This window comes from Chelonoidis abingdonii, chromosome 9, assembly GCF_003597395.2.
Source record: "Chelonoidis abingdonii isolate Lonesome George chromosome 9, CheloAbing_2.0, whole genome shotgun sequence".
NCBI classification, from domain to species: Eukaryota; Metazoa; Chordata; order Testudines; family Testudinidae; genus Chelonoidis; species Chelonoidis abingdonii.
In genome coordinates this window covers 67,925,144-67,951,840 of record NC_133777.1, presented here as the reverse complement: position 1 = coordinate 67,951,840, position 26,697 = coordinate 67,925,144, and the positions used below count along the sequence as shown (strand labels likewise).

Genomic DNA, 26,697 nt, shown 5'->3' with positions numbered 1-26,697 from the left:
AACCAAGAACGAGGCAAGCGAAGGGCATGCACATTTCACCCTACCACTCCATCACGGGGCATATCTTCCGCGCAGATGTAACTGACAGAGCGGCAATGCACTGCAGTAGCGCCCGTCCCTGCCTCACGGAAGGCCGTTCTTGCTGACATCTTGACACGTGAGTGATGATGGGGCCCGGCGGCTGGTGAAGCGCGTGCCTTCTCGGAGCGGGAGTGAGCGGAGTCTCGCGGGTGCGGGTTGGCGAGACGGTGGCGAGAATCTATGGAGCGTATAGCCACCCCGAAGGCGGCCGCGCCCGCGGCGCTGAGCAAGCAGGGAGACCGTGTATAATGAGACAGATCGCCCAATCACAAGAGCTCGTTGCAGAGACAGAGCTTACCTTACGCTCTTCACCAACTGAAGCTGCATCACGCTGACGCTCCGTCGTGGTGGGCAAGGGCGGCCCGCGGCAACCCGGCGGCGGGGGGCCCCCCGGGCCCGGCCAGCAGCGCATCCCCGCCCACCGCTTCTTGCTGGCCGCTGGCAGCGCCGTCTTCGACGCCATGTTCAACGGTGGCATGGCCACCACCTCGGCCGAGATCGAGCTGCCCGACGTAGAGCCCGCCGCCTTCCTGGCGCTGCTCAGGTCAGGCCGGGGCGGGGTGGGACCGGGGGCTGCCCTTGTGCCGGCTTGGAGCGGGTTATCCGCTGGCGGTGACTCTTCACCTTGTGCTGCTGCCCTGAGCGCCGACAGCAGCTGGCGGGTTGATGCGTGTGCCCTTGCACTGGCCCCCGCCTCCCTCTGACCGCTGTGTGGGGCTGAGGAGTGAGTGACATTGCTTGTAAACCAGCCGGCTGCAGAAGCCCTAATTATATGTCTTCATGGCTGCTGGTGCCTGGCCCCCTTGCCCTCTCTCCATCTTGCACCTATGCCTGCTTGCTGCTGCACTTTCCTTCACCCTCCTCAACTCCCTCCCCCCCCCCACCTTTGTTCTCTTGTCACTGGTTCAGGATGCTTAATATATTCCTGACCTGTTTGTACCTGGCACAAAACAGATAGAAACCAGGCACAGCCATCCTGTGGTCTGGCAAACAAGGTCAAACTGTTAGTTCCGTGCACAAGAACTTCGTGATTTTTGGGTTTTTCTTTAGTTTTGGACCCTCCTTAGGCTTTATTTGGAGTTGCCCGTTGTGCAAATTGTTCTTGTACCTTCCCTGCAAAGAAAATGCTTATTTCAGGAGACTTAAATGTCCTTACAAAGGGATTGCCTTTGAAGCAAGACAGTGGGAGATGTAGTTTAATAATAGATCTCGTCTGTGTGTGTTGCAATTACTTATTTCCAACTAATGCATAAAGGAAGAATTGAGTCTGCTATTCTGTGTTGTTTATTGATTTGATTCATGGATTTTATTCTTCTTGGGTCAAGTAAAAAGGTGCTTTTTTTTTGCTGCTGTTCTTGTTTATTAAGTGATTATTCACTCATATGCTGTCTATGATCTCTGGCAATTGCAGAGATTTAAGGGTGGGGAGGAATGATCATCTAATCAATTAAAATCCTACACAAAACTAGCCAATTTGAGGCCTAGGTGGCAATTGTCAATGGCAATTTATATGAGAGACAAGGTTATATTGTACATCAAGGTTATTACTGAGAATTGATAACTTGAATAAATTTGTAGATAACTCTTAAAATTCTGTTCAATTAGGCTAAACTTTTTATAAATATAAAAACTGATTAAATTCTATGAAATTTGGGATATGTAGGGCTGGAAGATAATTTCTTGAGGTTCCAAGCCCAGACCCCTGCACTGTAGCAGGATCTAGTACACTTACCATCCATGACAGTTGTTTGTCCAACCTGTTTTTTAAAAAACCTCCAATGATGGAATTTCACACCTCCCTTGGAAGCCTATTCCAGACTTTAACCATCCTTAATGCTGGAAAGCTTTTCCAATGATCTAACCCAGGGGTGGGCAAACTTTTTGGCCTGAGGGCTGCATCGGGTTCCGTAAATTGTATGGAGGGCCGGTTAGCGGTGGGGTTTGTGGCCCAGCCCCCACCTCCTAACCACCCCCCCCCTTGGGACTCGTGCCCCATCCAACCCCCCGGTTCCTGACAGCCCTTCTGGGATCCCTGCCATCCCATCCACACACCTCCACTTCCTGTCCCTTGACTGCCGCCGGACCCCATCCAACCCCTTCTCTCATTCCTGATGAGCACCCGGGACCCCTGCCCCATCCAACCATCCCTTCTCCCTGGCCCCTGACTGCCCCCTGCCACCCCATTCAAACCCCCCAGCCCCGGAGCGCTGGTGGTGCTACAGCTGCACCACCCGGCTGCTACCACCACTGCGCAGCACAGAGCACCGGGTCAGGCCGGACTCTGCCGCTGCGCTGCCCCAGGTGCTTACAGCAGTGCTGCCCAGAGCATTGCGCCAGTGGCGGAGCGAGCAAGCTGAGGCTGCGGGTGAGTGGGGACAGCAGGGGCGCGGCCAGGGGCTAGCCTCTGGCCAGGAGCTTGGGGGCCGGGCAGGATGGTCCCGCCGGCAGTAGTTTGCCCACCCCTGATCTAACCTAAGTCTCACTTGCTGCAGATTAATTCCATTACTTCTTGTCCTTCAGTGGATATGGAGAAATCAATTACTGTCGCTTTGTAAGAGCTTATAAGAATTTTGAGGCTATTTTCAGGTCCTCCCTCAATCTGTTTGTAATGGAATATGGTGGAGCTGGTGTAAGTCCTCTGTCAGTCAAGGTTTTGGAGAGAAAGTTACTGATTTAGGACCCTCCAGAGACTTCTCCACTGAAGTAATACAAGACTTCTAGAATCGAGTGAGGATATCCTGCCTTTTACACTAGGAACCAACAGGGACAAACTATGAAGGGTGGAGAGAATGGGGCACCTGCCCATGCTCTTAGCCAGGAGTTTCCTTCTGTCAGGTGTGGACTTTTAAAAGTCCCATCTCCTGGGAGGTAAAGCAACAGCTGACTTTTGCTGTCCTCGTTCACCTGAAGATATTAGTAGAACATCTCCTTCCTGCTCCACAAGTGACTTGAGCTTATAGCCAAAAACTCCAGTCATGAGTAAGGCTAGGATTTTATTATGGAGGTCACAGAATCCGTGACTTCCAAAGACCTCCATGACTTCAGCCCACAGGCAGCTGGGAGCTGCAGGGTCCCACTGCCGCCCAAGACAACGGAGCCCCCGAGCTCTGAGGTGATCGGAGTACTCTGCAGCTCCCAGCTGCTGGGGGCAGCGAGGGGAGGGCTCCAGCAGCTCCTGGGCACTGGGGGGCTCTAAGTGGCTGTGGGGGGACCTCAAAGTTCCTGGCCGGTGCCCCTTCCCCCCCCCCCCAGCTCCTGGCCACTGGTGGCAGGGGACCTTGCAGCTCAGGGCTGTGGGGGAGGGGGACCTTGGAGCTTCAAGCCCCCATGGGTGGTTGGGGTCCTTGGAGCTCCCAGCCAGGCCCCACAGCTGCCTCACAGTTCCCCATTTTGTGATGGATATTTTTAGTAAAAGTCAGGAACAGGTCACGGGCTTCTGTGAATTTTCCTTTTTTGCCCATGACCTGTCTGATTTTTACTAAAAATATCTGTGACAAAATCTTAGCCTTAGTCATGAGGGAATGGCAAAACTAGCTAGGCGCTAGTGTACAGGGGATAGGTAAAGGTGTATGTTGCAGACAAAATGTTGTTTCTCATGTTAAGAGAATGAAAAAGATGGATATGCAAGGATTTTTAAAAGAGCAACAGCCATAGTTAGAGGTCAAATTTAAGTAGAAAAAGTTTAGGATTAAAGACTTAAGTTTCAATTCTTAAGTTAATTTCTTAACTTTAAGAAATTAAGAATCATGTGTTAAAAAAGAGGCTACAGTTTGAACATTATGGGGGAAAAAAAATGGACAAAGGATAGGGGCCTTAGAATGCAATGGAAGCCACTATATATAAAAGCACTGGCAGACTAGGGGGTTGGTGATGTTTTAAAGGTTACCATATCTTGGAAGCCATTTGGTCTGGAAATATACATCTACGCCTTTGAAATGTGCCTGAATTCTATGTATGCCAATATAAGCACAAAATATAAATTCAGTATGTTTTTTAAAAAACACCCATCCTACTGAAAACTTTAACACAAAGAAATACTTGACATTTTTCTTTCTACTATAATTTTCAAAAAGTGTGACTTCAGTATTATAACTGAGAATACAAAAGTTAAAATGATCCCATTTCCCAATGCATACTGGAAGAAAATGCAACGATTGTTTGTAATATCACATTTATTGGCAAATTTCCTAAAATTAGTGTTCTTTTACAAGCCTGCATTGTAATAAATATCCAAAAGGACAAAAATGAGGCTAGAGAGGCAGGGGATGATGTGGGTAGTGATCTCCTGCCTATGGTAAAGCAAATGAGTTGCTGGGTGACAAAGAGGTTGTTGCTGAGACCTTAAGTGATTATTTGATACTGGGCCCCTGGCCTACACTTTTGGGTCTTGGAAAGTCTCCCTGTTAAGCTATACTGGCAAATCTTAATGTAGATGCAGTTACACCAGAAAAAAAGCCCCTTTGCTGGAACAGCTTATACCAGATCCCCAAGTGAAATAAGCTGTTACCAACAAAAGGATTTTTTTTTTTTATGGTATAACTACATCTGCATTGATGTTTTGCTACCATAGCTATGTTGACCAAAAAAAACCCCCAACCAACCAACCAATCTCTAACATACACTATGCCAGCAAAACTTTCCAAGTATATACCAAGCCTTTAGAAAATTCTTATGTCAAGTCCCCAAATCAGTCTGAACTGTGCTTCTTTCCCCTACCACTATAGTGTTGAAGTTAGTTCTTTTTTGTTGGGGAAATGTACAGGACTTAAATTACAGGTAGTATTTCAAAGAACTTGGAAATTAATTCTCTTTTATCTACCTACAGAGACTGAAGTTTGTCTGTGTTTTGTAAGGCACACTTCTTTACTGCTTTAGTTTGTGATGGCTATCAATTCCTGCAGAAGTACAGATTACTGAACTCTGAAATCAGGTTAAAAACAAGAAGTCAGTTCTCCCTTTTCCTAAAATGCTATTTGTTGGAGGTCTACATGTGCAACTGGCATCTACATCAGTTTCTAGAATTTAGGAAAGTCTGCCTCTATCTTCTCTGCTTGCTCTTAATGGGAGAGGGGTGGGGAGAGCGAGTTATTAAAATAAAAAATTTAAACATATTTGCATATAACAAATTTCAGCAGAGGAAATAAGCTGCATGAAGGTTAGTCCATTCCATTTGAAACAGTCTATTTTTAGCTCTGTTTTCTGGAAAAAGTGTAGAGATTACTAAGATAATAATGCCCATCACTAAGGCTAAGGTTTTTGTCATGGATATTTTTAGTAAAAGTCACCAACTGGTCACAGGCAAAAAAGAAAAAGTCACAAAAGAACAAGTCACAGAAGCTGTGACCTGCCCGTGACGTATACTAAAAATATCCCTGAAAAAATGGGGATCTGTGGGTCCCCACAGCGCCTGAAGCGGGGCAGCAGAGCAGGGGTGAGGAGCTGCCTGCAACAGCTGGGGACTGCAAAGTATACCTGCAGTGTGTGGGCTGGGAGCTGTGGGATACCACCGCCACTTGCAGCATCAGGGGCCTGCAGCTGCCAGGATCTTGGGGTTCCCCCACCGCTGGGAGCTCCGGGGGCCCCCACCACCTGCAGCAGACAGGAGTTTGGGGGTTTCCCCACTGTCTGAGGTGGCTTGGAGCTCGCAGTTGGGAGCTGCGGGGTACTCCACTGCCTGCGGGGACTTGGAGCTCAGGGGGCTTCCAGAGACAGCAGGGGTACCCAATAGCTCCCTGCCCTTGCAGGCGGCAGGGGACCATGTAGCTCCCGATCACAGCTGGCTGAAGTCATGGAGGTTGCTGGAAGTCATGGATTCTGTGACTTCCACAACCTCCGTGACTAAATCGTAGCCTTACCCATAAGTAATCAAACAGCATAAACAATTGCTCATTAGGTCTTTTATGCAGTAATAAGTAGTTTCCTTTTCCTTTGTGAACATTTATTTTTGTCTAAATGAAAACTGCTTATATTGGTTATTAGAGTTGTCAATCTTTGATAGATGGCTCAAAAAGTGAAACCCTAAAAGTATTAAGGTATTTAGAAAATGACTTAGAGATGTTGGAAGGAAGGTATTGACATTCAAGCTTAAATTTAAAGTATTTATTTATATATTTTAAAGTAATAGGGTTATTCCTTCAGTAATAACTTTTTAAAATATGATTTTATTGTGGGTTACTTTTTGCAATCAAGATTATAACCAAATAGGTAAAGGAGAAGACTGAGGACTTATCTCTGGGGAAGAACCATTCTGGGGGGAAAAAAAAATTCTTATTGGTTGAGCTCAAAGGTTTAAGACAGTTTTTCCCAAACTTGGGATGCCACTTGTGTAGGGAAAGCACCTGCCGCGTCTGCAGGTTCTGCTGATTGCGGTTCCCACTGGCCATGGTTTGCTGCTCCAGGCCAATGGGAGCTGCTGGAAGCGGGGGCCAGTAAGTCCCTTGGCCCGTGCCGCTTCCAGCAGTGAACCATGGCCAGTGGGAGCCGCGATTGGCCGAACTTGTGGATGTGGCAGGTAAACACACCGGCCTGGCCCCCCGGGAGTTTTCCCTATGGAAGCGGCGTCCCAAGGTTGGAGAACACTGGTTTAAGGAATAAAATAACTGTTTTTTGGGCTGGCCTACACTACTGCTTAAGTCAATGTAAGTTACGTTGCTCAGGGGTGTGAAAAAGTTACAGCAACCTAAGCACTGTCCACACCAATGCTTTGTCAGCTGGAAATGCTCTCCTGCCGACATAGCTTCCACCACTCACAGAGGTGAAATACTTATGCCAAAGGGGAGAGCAACAGTGCAGCTGTGCCAGTGTAGCACTGTAGTGTAGACTTGCTCTTTGTTGACTTACCATCCAATATTTCTCTTGCCTGTAGGGTTTTTTAAACAAGGACCAAAAGTGTTCTTGCAAAGCAACTACAGTGGTTGGGGGACCATTGGGATGATTTTGTGTGCATCCTGGTGAGTTTAGGATAGGGTTCTCTGCTTTTTTTTTTCTTGCGTTCTAAGAAGATAAAATTCCCCACTGTCCACAGAACTGATTGCTGGGGGCTTAATAAACTCCCTTGACAAATTTTCGGGGGAGATTCTCTTTTAAGAAAATGATGTGGTCTGGGGGACTTAGTGATCTCAGTTGCTTCCTTTATAAAATAATTGCCTCTGAACATTTTCTCACATTCTTACTTATACAATGAGGGAGAAAAAATTGACATTGAAGCCTTACAGGAAGAGACAATAAGGTATAAACCAGGAAAGAGGGAATGAGGGAATGCAGGACCTGGGGAAGAGAGGGAGAATGGGGAGAGACTTTGCAAGAGAGAGGCTGAAAACTGAAGGCAGAGAAAAGTAGAGGTGTTGAGGAAATACAGTTTTCTCTGAAAATTTTGTGTACTTAGAAAATGGATAGAAAAAGAGAGATTTATAGACAGGTGAGATGCAGAAAAGGATATGCAGAGCACAAGTTCAGACCTGGTTCAGAAGGGTGCAACAAACAACGTTTTGGAACTACTGCCCTACACACACAAGCAGAGGGATTCTTCAGAAGCAGGCCACTCAGACAGATTTTCCCATTCTGGAAAAGGAGGGGTACTGTGGAAATGCTCCAGGATCACTGACACAGATCTTCAAGTGACTCATTGTTTTGCAATTTTTTAATAGTTCTTGTGCCTGCCTCTTTATTCTCTAACTCAGCATTTTTGAACATTAAGAATTTATTCAAAATGCTTTGCTTGTCTCAGGAAAATCCCACAAAAGGCATTGTGATGGGAGTTAAAAAAAACAGAGTTTCTAGATATAAAGAGGGCTATGTGCACACTGGAAACATTGAGATAAGAAATTATGCACCCAACTTTTCCTAATACAGACAAGACGAAGCATAAATCATATATTGGCATGTTGACATTTCTGTCCTAGTGTGGATAAAATTTCCTCACTCTAAGCAGTGAAGTTAAAAAATATACACCCATGCCAGCCGTGACTTAATGAACGTGCTTATAGAAGCTGTACTAAATTAGTAACACAAAATGTTTTTTTCTGTTTCAGTAATGCTCACTAACACCACAACATTTAAATCTGCTAAAGTTTAAAATCTTTTGTATACGTTTGATATTACAGTCATTTAAAAAAAAATCCACATCCTATCAGGATTTTTCAAAATGAAGTATTTTATTTTTAAATTAAAAAATCAGCTGCTTAATTTGTAGTTTAAAATATTATTTTTATCACTCTCCATTGCCTGCTGTTTCAATCCAGACACTTCCTGCTCCCGCCTGTTACTCTCTTGCTCACTGTCACACCCGTGTCTGCAGTGCCACTATCTGAGCACAGAAAGTGTCTGACTCAGCCTTCAGGCTGGATGTCTTTGTCTTTCTCAGTTTTATCTTTCTTTAACTCCTCTATTTCTGCCTTTAATTGATCTTTCTCTTTATTTACTACCATCTCCTTACAAAGCTGCAGGAATGCTCCAGGACCAGTAAAGCTCTCAGGCTTCCAGAGACCATTATCATGCTCCTGTACAAAATCAGTCAAACTGTTTCCCAAAATCATTTTCAACTGTTCTTTGTTTCCAGCTGTTTCCCTTTCCTTCTGATGTAATCCCTCAACCAGGGTACTAGCCTCGGGCCGAGTCCCAGTAACGAAATATATCCATGACACAGGGAAATTCCAGGTTGCCGCCTTGCTCCTGCTGTCTTCCCCTTTTGCACAGCACAGCAAATCGTTTGTTCCAATCATCCCCTTCCTCTCCACCATTCCTGGCAACTGGCTTGCCAAATCTTTATCATATATACAAAAATATCTGTCAACAGTGCTTGTGAAATAACTCCAAAGTTTTATTACATGGCCTATGTTATGGACTAATTCAAATCATGCTTTTGTTAGTACCTATTAAAAGCATATAAGCTGACATGAAAGGATGAGCTAAAATGTGTGCTGTCCATTTTTCATTAGCTCTGTGGCTATAGTATGGGGCCATCAATTCTGCAGTCTCCTTTTTTAAGTTTATTAGTCAAATGTTATTACTAGATAGCAGCCTACTGTGGGAGAGTCTGGATTTTTGAGCAGTTGTTACACATTGACCTAAAACCAATATGAAATGAGGTAACCTGTTGATCCCTTTGATACCTTTTACCCATGAAGAAATTATCAGATTGCAGATCTAGAGCATGATAGCAGCTACGTTAGTTTCTTGAGTGCCAACAGTTCTCAACTACTTTTTCATAAGCCCCATAGACTTTCAGGTTTGTATACACAATATAGGAACCTATCCGCTTTTTTCTCACCCTTTTTATATTAAAGTAAGCGCCAGAAAAGCATTGTGTATATTTTTAAGTACATTGAAAAATGTTGAGAGACAAAATGTTGGTTTTTAAACAAGGAGATTAGATTATTATGGTTGTGACAAAGCCTGGGGATTATGTTACCTGCTTATGTTCTAGGTTTAGCACCTTGTTGTGCCTCATTGTTGCAGGAGTCTCAGAATAGTGCATGAGATAAAATAATGGATATTTAACAAAACCAAAATAACAAGAAGGAAAAAGGAGGCTTGGGGCTTGTCTACACTACAGGTATGTCGGTATAATTTGTTTCCTGAGGGTGTGAATAAGCCAAGCCCATGAGTGATGTAAATTACACCGACCTAAGAACCGGTGTGGACAGCGCTATGTTGGCAGGAGACATTGCTACTGCCTCTCACAAAGGTGGTTTTGTTATATTGATGGTGCTCTCTCCTGTTGGCGTAGAGCATCTTCACCAGACGCATTACAGTGGCAAGGCTGCGTCGGTGCAACTGCGCTGCTGTAGCACTTCTAGTGCAGACTAGCCTTTAGTCTTGATTTAGGAATTCCTGTTCTGTTAGTATGCCTTTTTAATTATTATGTTTAAACCAATATTGGTGGGTTTTTTAATGACTTGTAATATACAGAAATCTTTTTTGTGTATTTCTGTAACCAATAGAGCAGTTTTGATTAACGTGCCTGGAAATTAGACATGCAGTAGTGTCAGACTTGGAAATACTTTCTTCAGGTCAATAACAGATTTTAAAAAACAAACAATTCCCACCCCCAGTGATTGGTATTTAGAATCAATATTCCTGTCTCATCTCGACAAGTAACAGCTTTCAAGAAAGCTGGCTTTGCTGCCTTTGGTGCGCACTTTTTGTCTCTTGATTCATTGCTACCATTAAAACACCAGTCTGTCCTGCAGTCTCAAAAACAATGGAAGCAGGTCAGAGTTTCAGCCTGAGGCAGCCTCTATCGAAAAAATAGAGACTCAAGGCCATTAGCTGAAATACATCCCTAACCCGATATAACACCACTCGATATAACACGAATTCGGATATAACGCAGTAAAGTAGTGCTTGGCGGGGGGCAGGGGGGAAGGCTGCGTGCTCCGGCGGATCAAAACAAGTTAGATATAATGTGGTTTCACCTATAACGCAGTAAGATTTTTTGGCTCCCAATGACAGCATTTTATTGAGGTAGAGGTGTATTAGTTTCCTGCAGAGGGAAAATGCTGACTTAGAATTAAAATGTTATTGCAGTGGAAGTCCCTTGATTTGTGTCCCCTCATGGCTGGATGGGTAGTGTGCAGTTTCTTTGAATTGAGAGCAGTGGTGTAGGAACAAAGGCATTGATACTCATATTCAAGATGTTTTTGCTATTGAGCCAGATCTTTTCAATGAATTAAAAGTAATTCTGCCAGCTCAGCTACTCTTCACTGGCTGTACATATCTAATAAACCAGTACAGCAAGATTAGTTTTAGGGAGTGTTACACTTCTTATGCAGATCTAATGGCATTAGCTTTTCATAAACTTAACATGATGCCACATTTTCACTAGTACCAAACTTTTTTTTAGTGCACTTCTTTAATTTGTTTTGTCAATACAAAGAGGCTGTTAATCCTGTTCTTAAATTTAGTTGGTATTTTCGGCTCTGCCCCAGTTATATCCCTTTTATCCTTCTGTATTTTTGTATTATTTCCAGGTTTCTTTATTCAGATGAAGTTCAGATTGGTCCTGAAACAGTTATGACTACTCTCTACACTGCCAAGAAGTATGCAGTCCCAGCCCTGGAAGCACATTGTGTGGAATTTCTCACTAAACACCTTAGAGCAGATAATGCCTTTATGCTTCTTACCCAGGTAACCTGAATAAAATGTTGGCTTCTGAAAATATTGTTGTTTAAATCACCCCCCAAGAGCTAATATTTTACACAATGTTAGACGTCTACTTACTTTTAGTCTGTCGTAGAAATATCTATCCAGCATATCAGTCCTTTTGCAAGCACCTTATTGCAGCTTTGTCACTCAGCTTCTTGAGTACGAAATAATATAAAGGAAAAGAGCTTTGTAAATGTATTTTTATATAGTTATTGGAACATCATAAACATGAGGTCTCTTCAGTACTATTAATATTCTAATGAATTAATCTGAGGCTCTTTGAGAACATTGTCTATTTTGATCCAGTATTGTAGTTTTGACTTGCAATTTCAAATACAGAGATTTATCTTTGGCAGTGTAATAATTGGAGAAATCTGATACAAAAACTCTTAATGACGTACATTATTCAAGGGCCGTTTGACACAAACTCAAGGAATACTTGAGGCTGTCTAAATAGAATGTATCCATTATTCTGGAGTAAAAACTCGTTTGTTTGGGTTACTTCATAAATCTGTTGGTCGCAACACTGCAGTCGTACCATTTGTCTGTTAACAATATATTATCTCCATAGGCTCGATTATTTGATGAACCTCAGCTTGCTAGTCTTTGTCTTGACACTATAGACAAAAGTACAATGGATGCAATAAGTGCAGAAGGTTTTACTGATATTGACATAGGTAAGTTGCCTTCTATTACCAGAATATGTATTTAAACTTTGTAAAAGAACTGTATTGATTTGCATTGTTAAACGGTGTTCCTTTATGTCAAAGCATGCACTGAAACATGTATGCTATATAGGCTCTAAAAGATTCCCATATATAAAAATCATCATATTCGAGAACTCTGCTAAAAGGCTTACCCATTTAAACAAATAAATTAGTCCCAACTGACTTGTTTAACTTGACCATTTTAATAGTTGACCCTCTTGTAACATAGTGGTTTACAGGTATCACATAATGTTGAAATTAGTGTTTTAACTTGACAGGTTTAGGATCAGATTTTTGGTTTAAAAATCTATGCTCACATTGATTAGAACTAGTTAGAACTTCATTAAAAGTACAAGGATTTTACCTCAATACCATTTTGAAAGATGAAGCAAACATTTTTATATGCTAGTCTACATTGTCTAATTAGTGTAGGAATTTTAGTGGTACAGTATTATTTTGGCCACTGTAGTTCACTCATTTTTTAATCGCTGCAGAAGAAACACTGAGTAATATAAGTTTGAATACAAGATCTAAATGCATAAAAACAGTTTTACCTTATTGTGAATGTTGTTACTTTTGCATCTTCTGGTATCTTTGAAGAATTTTTCTAAATTTTCACTATACATTTCTGTTACAATAATACTTCATGTGTGATGTCTGATTAAATCTGTGAGAAAATACTAAAAAAAGCTTGAGTGTCTGACTTGAAAACACTCCAGATTTCTATCTGGTTTGGGCCTGTTTAACAATATATGCCATATTTATAGCACTGTCTCTAATTTTGCTTTAGGTCACTCCTGTGATTTTAGTACTGCCAATCAGTGGATTTACCAAAAAAATTGCTGCCAATATGGCAAAAAAAGAGAAATTGGTTTTGTAAATACCTTTGCTGCATGTTCAGTTTTATTTGAAGCATTATGGTTAAATTACTCTTCAAGTGTCCATTTGCCAATCCCGCTCAACTACTGGGCTAGTCCTGCCTAATTTCAGCTATGAAAGCAGCATATGTATATTCTTCTTGACTAAACTTAATACTGTAAATAGCCCAGACTGACATCAGCTTCCAGCTTATGAGTGGGCTCGAGCCTAGACTCCCAGGAGGGAACAGACTATTGGCAGGAGAAGCAGTACATTACCTGACACCACTGACTTCATCACAACCAACCTCAGCAAAGTGTTAAGAAGAGTATCTGTGTAGAGGTAAGGGAGAGGAAATAACCATGGTGTTGAGATACACAAGAAAAAGATGGGACTAAAGCTTATTTTGCTAGAGGCCAGGGAAGGAAGAAACAAATGGGACTATATACTAAGGTTAATTCATGTATTTTTCTTGGAGTGAGGGTGGGGGAATAGATGATTGATTGGAAGTCAGAAAAAGATTAAACTGAGTAAATGAGGTTCAAGTTGATTCAGATTACACTTGCATATAAAACTAAGGGATAAATTATAAACAAGAAAATAAGTGCTAAGAACATAACACTCGTTTGCATCTTTTTATCCTGCTGTCCATAGTTTATATGTTGTTTGTTTAGCATGCAGACTCTCTGGAACAGGAACCTTTCCTCTTTTCTGTCTGTAAAGCACGTAGCATTCCTCTGAGTGCTGTATGAATACAATCCTGCCTTTGCAGCTACATGCTTTCTCAGACTTTGACTTACAAGTGCTGAAAATTGCTAACTTTCAACTACTGGGCTTCCTCTCTTGCTAATTGCCTCTTTCTCTGCCCTACATTTTAAATACATCTAATTGCAATGTAAGCTCATGGTTTGAACTCAGACTGAAACCTAACATCCGTCCATCTACATGCAAATTGCCCTAAGTCAGGGCTCTGACTGAGGGTTCTGGACCCCACAGAGGTGGAGAGTTAGAACCTAAATCAAGCTGGGTGCCTGGGTTCAAGCCCTATTGCGTTGCAGTGTAGACACAGTCCCCCTGGACTAATGCTCTGGGAGTCTGCCAAAAGTATTCCACAATCCCAAACGCTGACCTTTTGTTCCTTGGACAGTCGAGTTTAGTGGCATAAGATTCTTTGGATCTCTTGTGGCATCCCTTTGGCGGTGGGGAATTGGTGCTCAAACTTGAGTAGGGCAACCAGTCATCCTGGTTTGTAGCTGAGCCCCTTGGTACATGGTAGCTCCAGTCTCCAGGATGGGGGCTGGGCCAGTAAGAAGTCTGTGGCTTGGGGCTCCTGCCTGAGGGCTAAACTGTTAAATAGACAAGAACTCAGGCCTTCTGGGCATAGGCTGAGCAAACAACCAGGCAATGGCTCAGGCCCCTGGGCCTAGGGATTAGTGCTTGCCCAGACCTGAGTGCGTGGCTGGGGGTGGGGTAGGGGGATCTGAGCCCACCCTGCTCCACCGGGTCCCAGTCCAGGACCCTTGGAGCAACCGGTGATTCCCATCGTGGGGCCAGCAGGGAAACAAGAAGTCACTGCCTCGTCACATGGCAACACAGTAGACCGAAAGTCTCGTTTTCCTGGGCTGCTTCCTACTGGTGTTTGGTTGGGTTGTTCTCTGCAGTGACTGGCACCTGGTTCCCGCTCTCTGTGCCAAGCAGCTCACTCTGTGCTTCCTCTCCCAGTTGCTCCACCTCCTGGGACCATGGCTTGCATTTTCTCCAGGCTGGCTTAGAAGTGTCATCATCATCTGCTGCAGCTGACCATGGGCTCCACGGGTAGTTCAGCTCCCTGGAAAGGACATCTGGCTCCTTCCCTGGTCTGAACCCAAGTGAGCTGCAGGGCCCAGCCCTTACACTTCCTGCCCTGCTAGGAATTCTGGGATATGGATAGCTGGACTCAAACCCACATAATGCAGCATAGATGCTGGAGACCCAAGTTGGACCCAAGGTTCAACAGTTCTTAACCTGGGGTTACAAATGAATGTGTAGATGCTCAAGCCCTAGGTTAACAAAGCCAAAGTCTGCTGACTCGAGTTCTGCTAAGCCAAGGTGTATATGGTGGTTTAGACATACCCTTTGTGGCCTACAGTCTCCCATGTGCAGGCATGATCTGGCCAGAGATGAGTTATATCGGTATTCACTCAGGATCCAGCTGCTTTGTCAATCCAGTTTGAGAGACAGTCATGATGGAACTTATGTCCAAGACTTGTTTCAAAATCAGCTAGAATGCAAAGAAGAAAGTTCAGATTAAGGCTGGATAGTCTGGCCTTATTTAAAAAAAAAAAAAAGAAAAGAGAGAAAATTGCACCATCCTCTCCTTAAACTTCTTGTGTTTTGGCTTTGTGCAACTGCTTGCTTGTGCTCATTCCAACTTCTCACAAGTTTCTTTCATTCTACCTGCACGGGGACTCTTCCAATACATGATCCTTTCCACCTGGCACCTACAATGTTTTCTCTGTATTCAAGGTATTGTAATAACAGCCCTTAAGAAGAAGATAATCTGATTTTCCACTATCTGAATGTTTCTTTCAAGTCCAAACAGTTAGAAACAGCTCCAATAAATCTTGTTCAAAACATCAGTTCTACATACCTGTTGTGTTTGAGGTGTTTGGGGTTTTTTTTTTTTTTTTTTTTTTTTTTTTTTTTTTTTGATAAATGGAGAGGAGAGCTGGGTAAATTTTCAAATAGTTTATTAGAAAAAATTCACAGGTCCTATTCATAAAGTGCAAAGCTGGGTAAACAATGAAGAACATTTTTTTAACTTCTTTAAAAAATCATAAATTTCATTGTGTAAATTACTTTAGGAAATGAAACTCCCTTGTTTTACGGCAGGGCTTTCTCACCCAGGAGTTGGTTTTCATATCCTTCATCCTCTTCTCTAGACAGAGCTGTTTCAATCATTATAGTTTGTTTGGGAACTCCTACATAGTATATACATAACAGTCAGGGCCTTCAATTATTCAGTCTTATGTTCTCAGGTTTAGACATTATCCAGTTACTGTTCTGCACCCTCTTCAAGTCTTTGTGGGTTCAGCTGTGAATGCTAGGAGTCCCTCTCCAGGAAATCCGTCTTTCCTGACTGGATCATGAAATCTCTAGTTTGGGTGACTAGTAGACTAGAAAGAAGAATCTCAACTACTGCTGTTATTCTTGGTGGGGCTACATTCATATAAACCTTAAATCATATCAAGACGACAGGAAAATGTTTCTTGAAATTCTCTACAGAACTGTTCTGTTTGTACAGCGCTTAGCACAATGGGGGCCTGATCCATTACCAGGTGCTACAGCAGTAGAAATAATGTGCCTTTCCACCTAAATCAGGACATCTTCCAGTCTAAGTAGATGCAACTACATTCTCTGGATGTCAAGTGATTACGCTTTTCCACAGGAACAGTTTTCTTTAGGAAATTGGATGTGGTCTCATTTACAGAGCTTACAAAAAAAGGACAAGTTATCTATGGTCACATGTTAGATGGCAATCAGAGAATCTTTTTCTAGTATCAGCAAGATTTCTGACATAGATTTGAGCCTATTTAATAGGTCCTGTGTGAAGAACAACAGACTTTCATGTGGAGAGGTCTGCAAAGCCATGAGTTTAATGTCCCACTGATCTTCACTAAAATCTGAGCTGTGTATATAAAAAGAGTTGGAACACTTAGTACTGCTTTTAATTTTTTGGATGCCAGACGTCTATCTGTTTAAAAGATCACTTTAATATATCCTTACACTGTCACTTTTTTTTTCTTTTTGTGCATTCTGCTGATTGTTGCATTTCAGTAGTTGATCCAGATTGGCAGATGGACACTCAAATGAGGACAACTTTATATTATGAGTAATTTGGCTTTCCCATAGTTGTACATTCACCAATCTGCTTGATCACTTCCTTTCTTGATCTTGCTCTAGCTTTGGAAATACTCTTTGGGACATGAGAGCAGCAGTTTGGCACTATATATCTATACCTATATATAGTCCTAGTTTTAGGAATCAAGAAGAAAATTCATATGCTGTTTTATAGAAGGAAGCAGGCAAGACAAAACCTGTTGGATTGGATGCTGTACACTGTTCCAGAAGACTGATTTACACGTAAGACATAACTGTCATATCTGTGGTGGGTTTTTTTGCAATACATTTATTTAGTCCTTAAACAGATCTCTTACATGTATATTGAATCCGTTTTCTATTATATTAAAGTAGTTTGGGCTCTTTAATCAAAAAGTTTATTCTTAACTGAAGTTGTATAATTTAAAAAGATGACTTAATATATGTAAAGACAGAAATTGCTATGAAAGGAGAAAACTGGCCTAAATTTATTAGTAACTTTTTTTTTTTTAGACACACTGTGTGCAGTATTAGAAAGAGACACACTTAGTATTAGAGAAAGTAGACTCTTTGGAGCTGTTGTTCGCTGGGCAGAAGCAGAGTGTCAAAGACAGCAGCTGCCTGTGACGTCAGGAAACAAACAGAAAGTGCTTGGAAAAGCTCTATCTCTAATCCGTTTTCCACTAATGACTATTGAAGAGTTTGCAGCAGGTAACTGTGGGTTACTTTATCATACTAATATGTTAATGTAATTCAGAAAAACACACTATGCTAATAAGGGACTAACTTCACAAACCTTTCACAACTACCCTGTTAGTAACAAATGCATTTCACTTCTTCCTATCAAAACAGTCTAGCTTGCAAAAGTTGTGCTAGTCTGAGACAAATCATGGTGGACTTTTGCACTGTTTATTTAAATACAATAATTCAGAATTAAAATTTTAAATATCATTCTCAGAAACATGCTTCTTCTATTCCTAGGTCCTGCTCAGTCTGGAATTTTGTCAGATCGGGAAGTGGTAAATCTCTTTTTGCATTTTACGGTCAATCCTAAACCTAGAGTTGATTATATTGACCGACCGAGATGCTGCCTCAGAGGAAAAGAATGCAGCATAAACAGGTTCCAGCAAGTGGAGAGTCGTTGGGGGTACAGTGGAACAAGTGACCGAATCAGGTATTGGTCCTGAGTTGTCCAAGGAGAAGAAAACATGCGACTCAAATGCTGCTTTGTAGTACTGAAAGCAGTAACATACTGATTCACCACAGATATATTTGCACTGTCTATTTAAAAAGTAGACTGTGTGCACAAACATAGATAAAAGCATTTAAAATGAAGAGAATAAAGGGAAATTCTGGAAAAATAGTTTAGGTGGATTCTAGAGTATAGCTTATTAATGCTAACATGCGTTGCCATATTTAAAATTGGAACCATTAAAATGTTTCCTTTCAGAGCTGGTCAAAATAGAGGTATTTTTGTTGTTCAGTATACTGAGTCCTTCAGAATGATCCTTGTGGGACTGGGGCCTTTAGTTGTAAAACTGAGGTCTTAGGATGCCATCTCTTTAATAAAACTTCATTTTACAGTAAGCCTGGTTTGCTTTATTAAATTGTATATAGTGCTATATCTTGAGCTTGATCCAGCACCTTTTAAATCAGTGGGAGTCTTTCCACTGATTTGAGTGGGAGCAAGATCAGGGCTCTGTGACTACTGTTGAAATGTGATACTTATAACTCGCCTGTCTCCTGTGTCAGGTTCACAGTTAATAGAAGAATTTCCATAGTGGGATTTGGATTGTATGGATCTATTCATGGACCCACAGATTATCAAGTCAATATACAGGTATAGTATATTTTTAACTAAATCGCTTAGTAGAAACTAAATTTGGTACAAGGAACAATACTAAGATAAGGCTTACTATGAATTTGATTTGAGATGGAGCAATTATTCAGTTCAGATTTGCATATAAAAATGTGAATTGACTTCAACAATATGATTCTATTGTTAGTCCCTTGGGTGTGACTGAGATGGAAAGTTAAACTTCTGAGTCCTACTTTCTTATTTTTAGCAAGTTATTCCTATTCTCCCCTTAAAATTAACATGGGAAATGTGAGATTAATAGAATCTGTAGTCAGAGTATAATAGCTAAAATGAACATAAAACAGAATTGTGTAGTAATAAAGTTCTATAGGTGTTGCTACGTTCTTGGAAGAATGCACTGATGTGTTTTTTAGATCTTTCAGTGAGCACCTGTTTGTTTATGAAGATATTTATTCTTTAAAGGTGTCTTGGACACCAGTATGGGTTTACTTAAAAGTTAGTATCGCTTCTCGGCTCTATGAGCTAAGATCAAGCGCAGTATCTGTTCTTATCAGTTTAATATCTGATATGTTTTCTACAGGAGATATTTTTTTTGTACTAGATCAACACTCCTGTTTCTTACTCCCAGTGCATGACGGGGTGAATTCCCATTCATTAAAATTCCAGATGTTAATTGTGTCACAAGCGGATGGTACACACCTTCCCCTACTGAGGTTGTACTACCCTTTGTGTTAAATTGGATGGAACAGGGAACTGTTGTTATCTGTAATGCTTATTCTAATGTAAGTAGTCCTATTGTGACTGAAAGGACCCTTGTAGTCACACCTGACACACCATTGTAATAATCTTTGTACAAAATGTGCTTTGTGAGGTACCACGGAAAAACTAATAACTCACTGGTCAGTAATATCATGGTTTAATGTATGTAGTTAACAGAATACGTAAAGGGATGAATTCCCCCTGTATGATGATAGCACATGTTAAAAACCGGACAGTCTGTCTAGGCCAAAGTTGTTAAATGGGCCTATCATAAAGGAAGGAATGTGTGTTTACCTCAGTTTACATGCAAGTAGCAATCGGGGTCCTCAGCAGTGGGAAGAGATGTCAGGAAACAGAAAAATTTGCATTTCAGCAAAAAACAAATGGGGGTAGAGGAGAAAGCATGGAGCCTCCTTTACTATCGAATTCCTTGTCGCCTTCCTTACTGCTTGGATAAAATTTACGCTGACTGGTAACCTTCAGAAGAATCTACTTCCAACATTCACTGGACTATAAAAGAAAGGGGCGGAGAACCTGAAGTTCTCTCTTTCACCTAAGACAAAGGCACCAGCACCTGTGGGCCACTAGGAGAGAATGTGACCAAGGAAAGGGTCCGTTACCAGCATGCTGCAAACTAGTGAGTGAGAAAGGCCATCTTAAACAAAAACCTTGAGCCAAACTTGTTAAATTAAGTTTTAGGCCTTTAAACACGTTTTCATTTTTATTTACTTGTATCCATTTCTAACTTATACTTGAATTCACTTAAAATCTTATCTTGTTTTTTGTTTTATTCCAAGGCTGTGTTTAAACTGAACTGTTTGATAACTCCAGTTAAACTGTTGAATATTAACTCATAACAGGAGCAACAAACCTTAATATCTGAGTTGTCCAGGAAAGAGCTGGACATTACAGAACGCACATTTTTGGGGAAAATCTGGGACTTGGGAGTTTGTTGGGATCATCCTGCCGGGAGTAACCAAGGCTGGTGGAAGCCAGTGTTTGACATGGCATTTTGTTGGCAAGCTGCTGGGGTCAGAGCTGCTGGACCAGGGCTGCAGCTATACACAGACACTGAGGGTGTGACCTGCATGCTGGTAGGCTGGTTGTAAGCGGCCCAGGTTGGGAACTACAGCAGCAAAGCAAAGGGTTACAGGGCAGGCAGTGACAAAACCCTTCACTGGTCTGAATTGTACCCCAGAATGTGACACTTACATATGTTGATGCTTGGTTGGGTTTTCTGTGACTAGAGTTTTCTTCAAAATTGTAAACTAACAGGTAAAAAGACACTTCTACTTTATTTTTTTTTTATGCAGATAATTGAATATGAAAAAAATCAAACACTGGGACAAAATGATACTGGATTTAGTTGTGATGGAACTGCTAATACGTTCAGAGTTATGTTCAAAGAACCTATAGAAATATTGCCAACTGTCTCCTACACAGCTTGTGCAACACTCAAAGTAAGCATGCTTAAGAGTAAGAGTGTAGAAATGAACATAATGGAAAGTTGTTTGGAACCAATATTTTACCCAAATTTTAAACTATCTGGTAGGGAAACATCTTGTAAGTCTCTCACTCTTTTTTTTTCTTAATTGTCTAGTTTTGCTTTTGAAGTGTTTATTTTTGAATTGGCTTTCAAGGGGGTGGTGGAGCTGTTGTGGCTTTATGCTTTCCCAAAGCTGATGCAGGAACCAGAGCAGATCCCAATGTAACTATCCCCTACTGCTTATGGGCAGCAGCACTACCTACATCAGGGGTTCTCAAACTGGAGGTTGGGACCCCTCGGGGTCACAAGGTTCTTACATGGGGTCATGAACTGTCAGCCTCCACCCTAGACCCCGCTTTGCCTCCGGCATTTATAATGGTGTTAAATATATAAAAAAATGTTTTTAATTTATAAGAAAGGGGTCACACTCAGAGGCTTTCTAAGTGAAAGGGGTCACAAGTACAAAAGTTTGAGAACCACGTTCTCAGCACTGCAGCTCCTCTCTCTCCTGTTCCCCAGCCCACCTGTGGCATGCCCCCTACATCATGGTTTGCAAGAGAGCTCTTGGAAGACAGCCTGCGTCTGTCTTCCTCAGTGCCTGCATTGGGGAATTCTTCCTTAAGCCAGATCTGGGATTTCCACATAACTCTGTACTTGATGTACTGGGGCTGGAATAAAGGTGGGCATCTCCTAGGAGATGCGCTTGTTTTTGTTTTTGGTTTTTTTTGGTAGGTTGTGACATTGTTTAAAAATGTTACTTCTGGATGCAATTTTGAAGCTATTAGTTTACTTGCACAGGTGAAAATGTGCCTTTGTAATATAGTATTAGTGGAAATTTGCATCAAAACTCAAATCTGTCATTTGTGTTAACTGTATTCTTCTTCCTGCTAATCAATGTTATACTTCAAAAAATGTTTTTAAATTTTCTTAAGCTCAGGTTTACCTGTTATGTGTATTATCACTTCTAAAAGTCCTCTATTAAACATCCATAGGCTGCTTTGTCTATTACTAAGGAGGGGGGGGCGGGGGCGGCGGGCTAATCTAATTCTCTGTCCAAAGATCAAATACAGTAACTCCTCTCTTAACATCATTTTGAAGTTAGGTTGCTGCTCCATTAGGGAACATGCTTGTTTAAAGTTGTGCAATGCTCTCTTATAACATTGTTTGGCTGACACTACAAGGGAGCATTGCATAAGTTCTTCTTCGCCGCCTCCTCCCCCTCCCTTCCTCCCCCCCAGCGCTTCCCCTGCCACCAAACAACTATTTGGCAGCACTTAGGACTTTCTGGGAAGGAGGGAGGGAGTGAGCGGGGAAGCTTCCCCCTCCCTCTCCGGCAGGCAGGGCCACGCAGAATGCCAGGGCTAAGGGGGCCCCAGGGCCCTGGCCTGCAGCTCTAAAGCCTCTTTCGGAATGCAGTCCTGCAAGCACAGGCTGGAGGACTCAGGAGGAGCAGGGGCGGCCGTGCAACTAGCAGCCGGAGAGAAGTGGTGTTTTCCCCTTCAAAGCCAGCCGGAGAGAAGTCCTAGGTGCTGCCAAACAGCTGTTTGGTGGCAGGGAAGCACAGAGAGAAAGGGGGAGGAGCAGAGACGAGGTGGAGCGGGAGTGGGAAGAGGTGGGCCTGGAGTGGAGTGGGGGTGAGAAGAGGCAGGCCTGAAGCATCCCCTGGCAAAGTCATCACCTATTCTTCTGGGGGGAAGCTGCTGCTGTGAATGGTGCTTCCTAGCATCCTTGCCTCTTCATTGTCTGCAGCGAGCTGTGCCTGTGTGGGCTAAGCCAGGGGCACCTCCACGCCACAGTATATAATGCCTTTTGTCTGCCCCCAAAAAATTTCCTTGGGACCTAACACCCCTCCCCCCCCGCATTTACATTATATTAAATTTTATGGGAAAATTGGATTCATTTAACATTGTTTTTACTGTGTGTATTTACTATGTAAGCCTATACTAATCTTTAAAGTGTTTGAAATTTCTGGTATGCAGATTTGCAAAATTTCATACAGTAACTCGTCGCTTAATGCTGTAGCTATTCTGAAAAATGCCACTTTAAGTGAAACATTCTGGCATATTGGCTGCCAGATGAAAAGCAGACGTGTTGGTGTCGAATTCTCTTTTCAAAGGTTATAACAAGCTCCAGCATTCCTTTAGTCTGTGGTACCTCTGAAGAGCCTTGAATTGTATTAGTCTAGCATGTATTACCAAAAAATATATATGTGTGTGTGTGTATATATATATATATAATTAGCTTTATACACATTAAATCTTTCTGCTCACTAAATAGCTACATTTTCTTCAATTCACTTCTTTTGTTTATATTAGGGTCCTGATTCACATTATGGTACAAAAGGATTGAAGAAAGTAATCCACGAATCTCCCACTGCTAGCAAAACCTGCTTTTCCTTCTCTAGTTCACCCGGTAACAACAATGGTACATCGATAGAAGATGGACAAATACCAGAAATAATATTTTATACGTAATTACACATGATAGAGTTCATCTCAGATAATACATGTAGCAATGTATAGACTGACATTGGCATAAAGTACTTGGCTATTGGTGGCAATGATTAAATTCTATGAACTTACATAAATATATAATCTCTTCATGTACTATGAAACTAGAACATTTCTTATAGGAGGTACCAGAAAAATCTATTTTTCTCTCCATGATTTTGGCAGGATATCAATAAGTTAACAGATGTAGTTCCTTTTACCTTCACAAAATGTTGAAAGTAAGAAGTACTCTATATTGTAAAGGTATTTAAACATTATCTTGTGTTCTGTTGGTTTAATTTACTTCCTGACCCCTTCCATTGTCTTCAGCATTTGGTGAAATTCTTCTTTGATCTCCTTGTTTGTTATGAAATTTTGGTATTTTTGGTTCTTTAAAAACGCAATAGCTATATTGCTTTGTCCCAGACTTGCATTTCCCTCTAAAATACTCTAGTCAATACTAAAATGCAATGACCATTATGGACTCAATGACCATTTTTTTTTAATTACAGCAACAAAACTGGATTTATATTTTTTTTTTTTTTATTTAAATGAGCCATGAATAAATACCTGGGTTAACACTGTAAACAGTATCTGGAATTGTATTAAAGAAATATAGCACATACTTATAGCTGAGATCTGCAATGTACAATACTTCAGTGGTCTTGGTTTCATTCAGAAATGTGTATTTTATAGTAATGTATTGGAGCATGTAAGTTGCTGTGGTGATGACTATTGTATATAAATATGCCTGTAAAAATGTATAATGTGAAGATATGAAAATACAAGACTTCTATTAATAGTATTCTAGGACCTGGATGCTCAAGCATTAACCAGCACTAAAATCTTGATCTGATTTAACTTTATCTGTTTGTGCATTTAGTTCCAGAGAATACCTACAAGTGGGTATGAGGCAGTGCAGCCAATTGAAAGGTGCAATAAATGTACATAAATGGTCAGTATACTCTGCAGCATTCTCTGCAGTTGTTGTTTAAACAAAGTGTGAAAATTTCCATTCACTCCACAGGATCCTGTACACTCCTACAAACCATATCACAAGAAATTAGTATGTAGTTGAAAGCAATGACTGTTTCCCTAATGTTCTACATTACTACCATAGGTACGGTACAGAGTGTACACTTATTTTTGACTTTATTTATAATGCCACTAATGTTATCTTAGCAGATAAAAAATAAGGAGTATTTAGATCATATAGTATGTTTATTTTAAAGTGCGCTTAAAATGAGTGAAATCCCATACCATTTTTTGCTTGCACAAAAGTCTTGTAATTTTTTAAAAATACATACAGTAACCACTGAGATCAAATTAGAGCAGCTTTAAAGTTGAAATGGCATTAACAGTCAAAAGTCCTCTTACATTGCTATGTAGTGTAAAAAAGGTGGTTCAAAAAACGTGCAATTCTTTAGCTTAAATAAGCTTTTTTGTAGTTAAGTGAAATGCATGTCAGTTGAACTTAAGAAAACTTCCTTTAGATTGCTGTTTCTAGTGCCATATGTCTAGATATAGATATTTGAAGTCACTGAAGTCCTGTGACATACTAATAAATAGTTGTTGCTGCCTTAGCCAATATATATTAGATGAAAAGAGAAATGCAGCAGTAACTGTGTAAACCATGACTTCTGGTACCTTTGTGCTCTTGCATTTCACTTTTTTTGGTCTAACCTGTATTTACAGGCCTGACAGCTAGAGCTGGGGAGAGGATTCTACAGGTGCTTTCAAACTATACTGTCTTTTAAAAATAATTGGTGTACTGTTAAATACACCTGAGCTGAGACTTACTATATTCATTCATTCATCATTACTACAAAGCTCTGCTGAGCCAAGGAGCTGGTATCGGCCTGATAGTTCTTTAGTTTGGTGGTGAGTAATAAGAATGGACCACATCCGTTTTCTTTCAGACTTCCTATGTTAGGGTATGGAAAATGGTTTGTGTCTAGTAGATCTCCTTTTAATTGTCCTTTAAATCATAATATTTTTAGCAGTGGTGAATATAATTGGTAACATGCAAGCAGCCAGCCAGCTATGTAGAGGCAGGGACATTAACAAAAGTGGGGATTCCTTCTCTAGCTGCTAGATGGAAAAATGTTAGGCTGATATAGAAGAACTCACAGAAGCCTAATTATCAGGTTGGAAATTTCCCTTCTGCCTTAATGTTGTTGTTATTACTTACAAAGATAAGTCATTAATATGTACACTTCAGGACCAGAGAAAATGCATCTAGAGTAGAACCATAAAATAATGTTGAATATTCAGCATTAGTCTACCTTGAAATGTAATAAGCTATTGAAAGATGAATCACGGAGAAGTGCTAAGAAATCTCATCTAGTTCTATCATGCTGACAGTAACTACTTAAAAAATGTATTTTTTTCAATACCTATTTCTCTGATAGTCTATTAGCTGAATTATTTCTATTTTCCTGTCTGGCAAGTGATAAATTATTTAGGTACATTATTTGGCACTGAAATTAAATACAAGAGCTAATGTGTCATTTCTCCTATGAAAGTCACTAGTTAGCTTAAAAAACCTGACCAAAACATCTTGTAAAATGGGTTACTAAAGTTTTCAGTATTCTTTGTTCTGTTGCCCCAACTCTTAAGTGTATGTATCTTCTTGTGGTTCCTAACTGAAGATAGCAAAAACAAAGAAAAAAAATCATAAGTTATTGCAAAATAAAGGGTTAACTATTAAATTAAAAATAAATCAGTGTATGCCAGTCCACAAGTACTGTTTATCATACCTTTACTCTAATGCTTGTCATTTACTGATATAGTAAATAACTCTTAGTTACCCACCTGAGTATCTTTGGGCCAACTTTGACAAATCCACTTGCATATATTTTGTGAGTTCAATGATCATGCACGTAGAATGCAATAGCAAATATGTGCTTAAGTATTCTAGAGAGAGCCTTTGGTGTAGAGGGAGTCAGCTTTCCTTTTATTCTTTCCAAATCCTCAAGGCTTAGCTGGTTAGTTTAAAGAATGTTGCTAGTGATCTGCTGGATGATTCATTGAGGGTTGTTAGTAAGTTTTTTGCAGTGGTTCTTCTGTGGCTAATGTAACTTAATACCTGCATTATATAGGCATTATGGCAGAAGATTAAAACATGTTTAAGCCTATGATTACTGCTACCTGGTAATTAAAATCTGTTTTTTCACCTGTGCTCATTTGTTATGAGGTAATTCTGGGGATGGGCACCAGGCTTTGGTGCACTTCCAAAGTGTCTTTCATCTGATAAAGTGCTTTAGAAATGTTAATTCAGTCTCATTCTGCCTTTGTCATAGATGCTATATGCCAGTTTTACAAGTGGGTAAACTGGTGCACAACCACTTGGGCAGTATTAAGTATACCAAACTCCTGCCAGCTTTGAATTTATTATGCTGCACACAGGCTCATCTCATGTCTTCATTTCTGTAGCCACCTCTTCCTTTCTATCCTTACTACTATAATCTTGCCCCCCTCAGGTCTATTAGAATG

At 41.0% G+C, this 26,697-nt stretch overlaps 1 protein-coding gene and 1 pseudogene across 1 annotated transcript; both read left to right on the top strand.

Moving 5' to 3' along the window:
* The first annotated feature begins 441 nt into the window (after positions 1-441).
* On the top strand, positions 442-26,477 carry BTBD1 (BTB domain containing 1). Its single transcript, XM_032790635.2, has 8 exons — positions 442-625; positions 11,052-11,208; positions 11,798-11,903; positions 17,163-17,360; positions 17,631-17,823; positions 18,402-18,489; positions 20,541-20,687; positions 23,029-26,477. The coding sequence occupies exons 1-8, from the start codon at positions 543-545 to the stop codon at positions 23,185-23,187; spliced, it is 1,131 nt and encodes a 376-aa protein (XP_032646526.1). The 5' UTR covers positions 442-542; the 3' UTR covers positions 23,188-26,477.
* Positions 18,970-19,079, top strand: LOC116830947 (U2 spliceosomal RNA; annotated as a pseudogene).
* Positions 26,478-26,697: the final 220 nt, after the last annotated feature.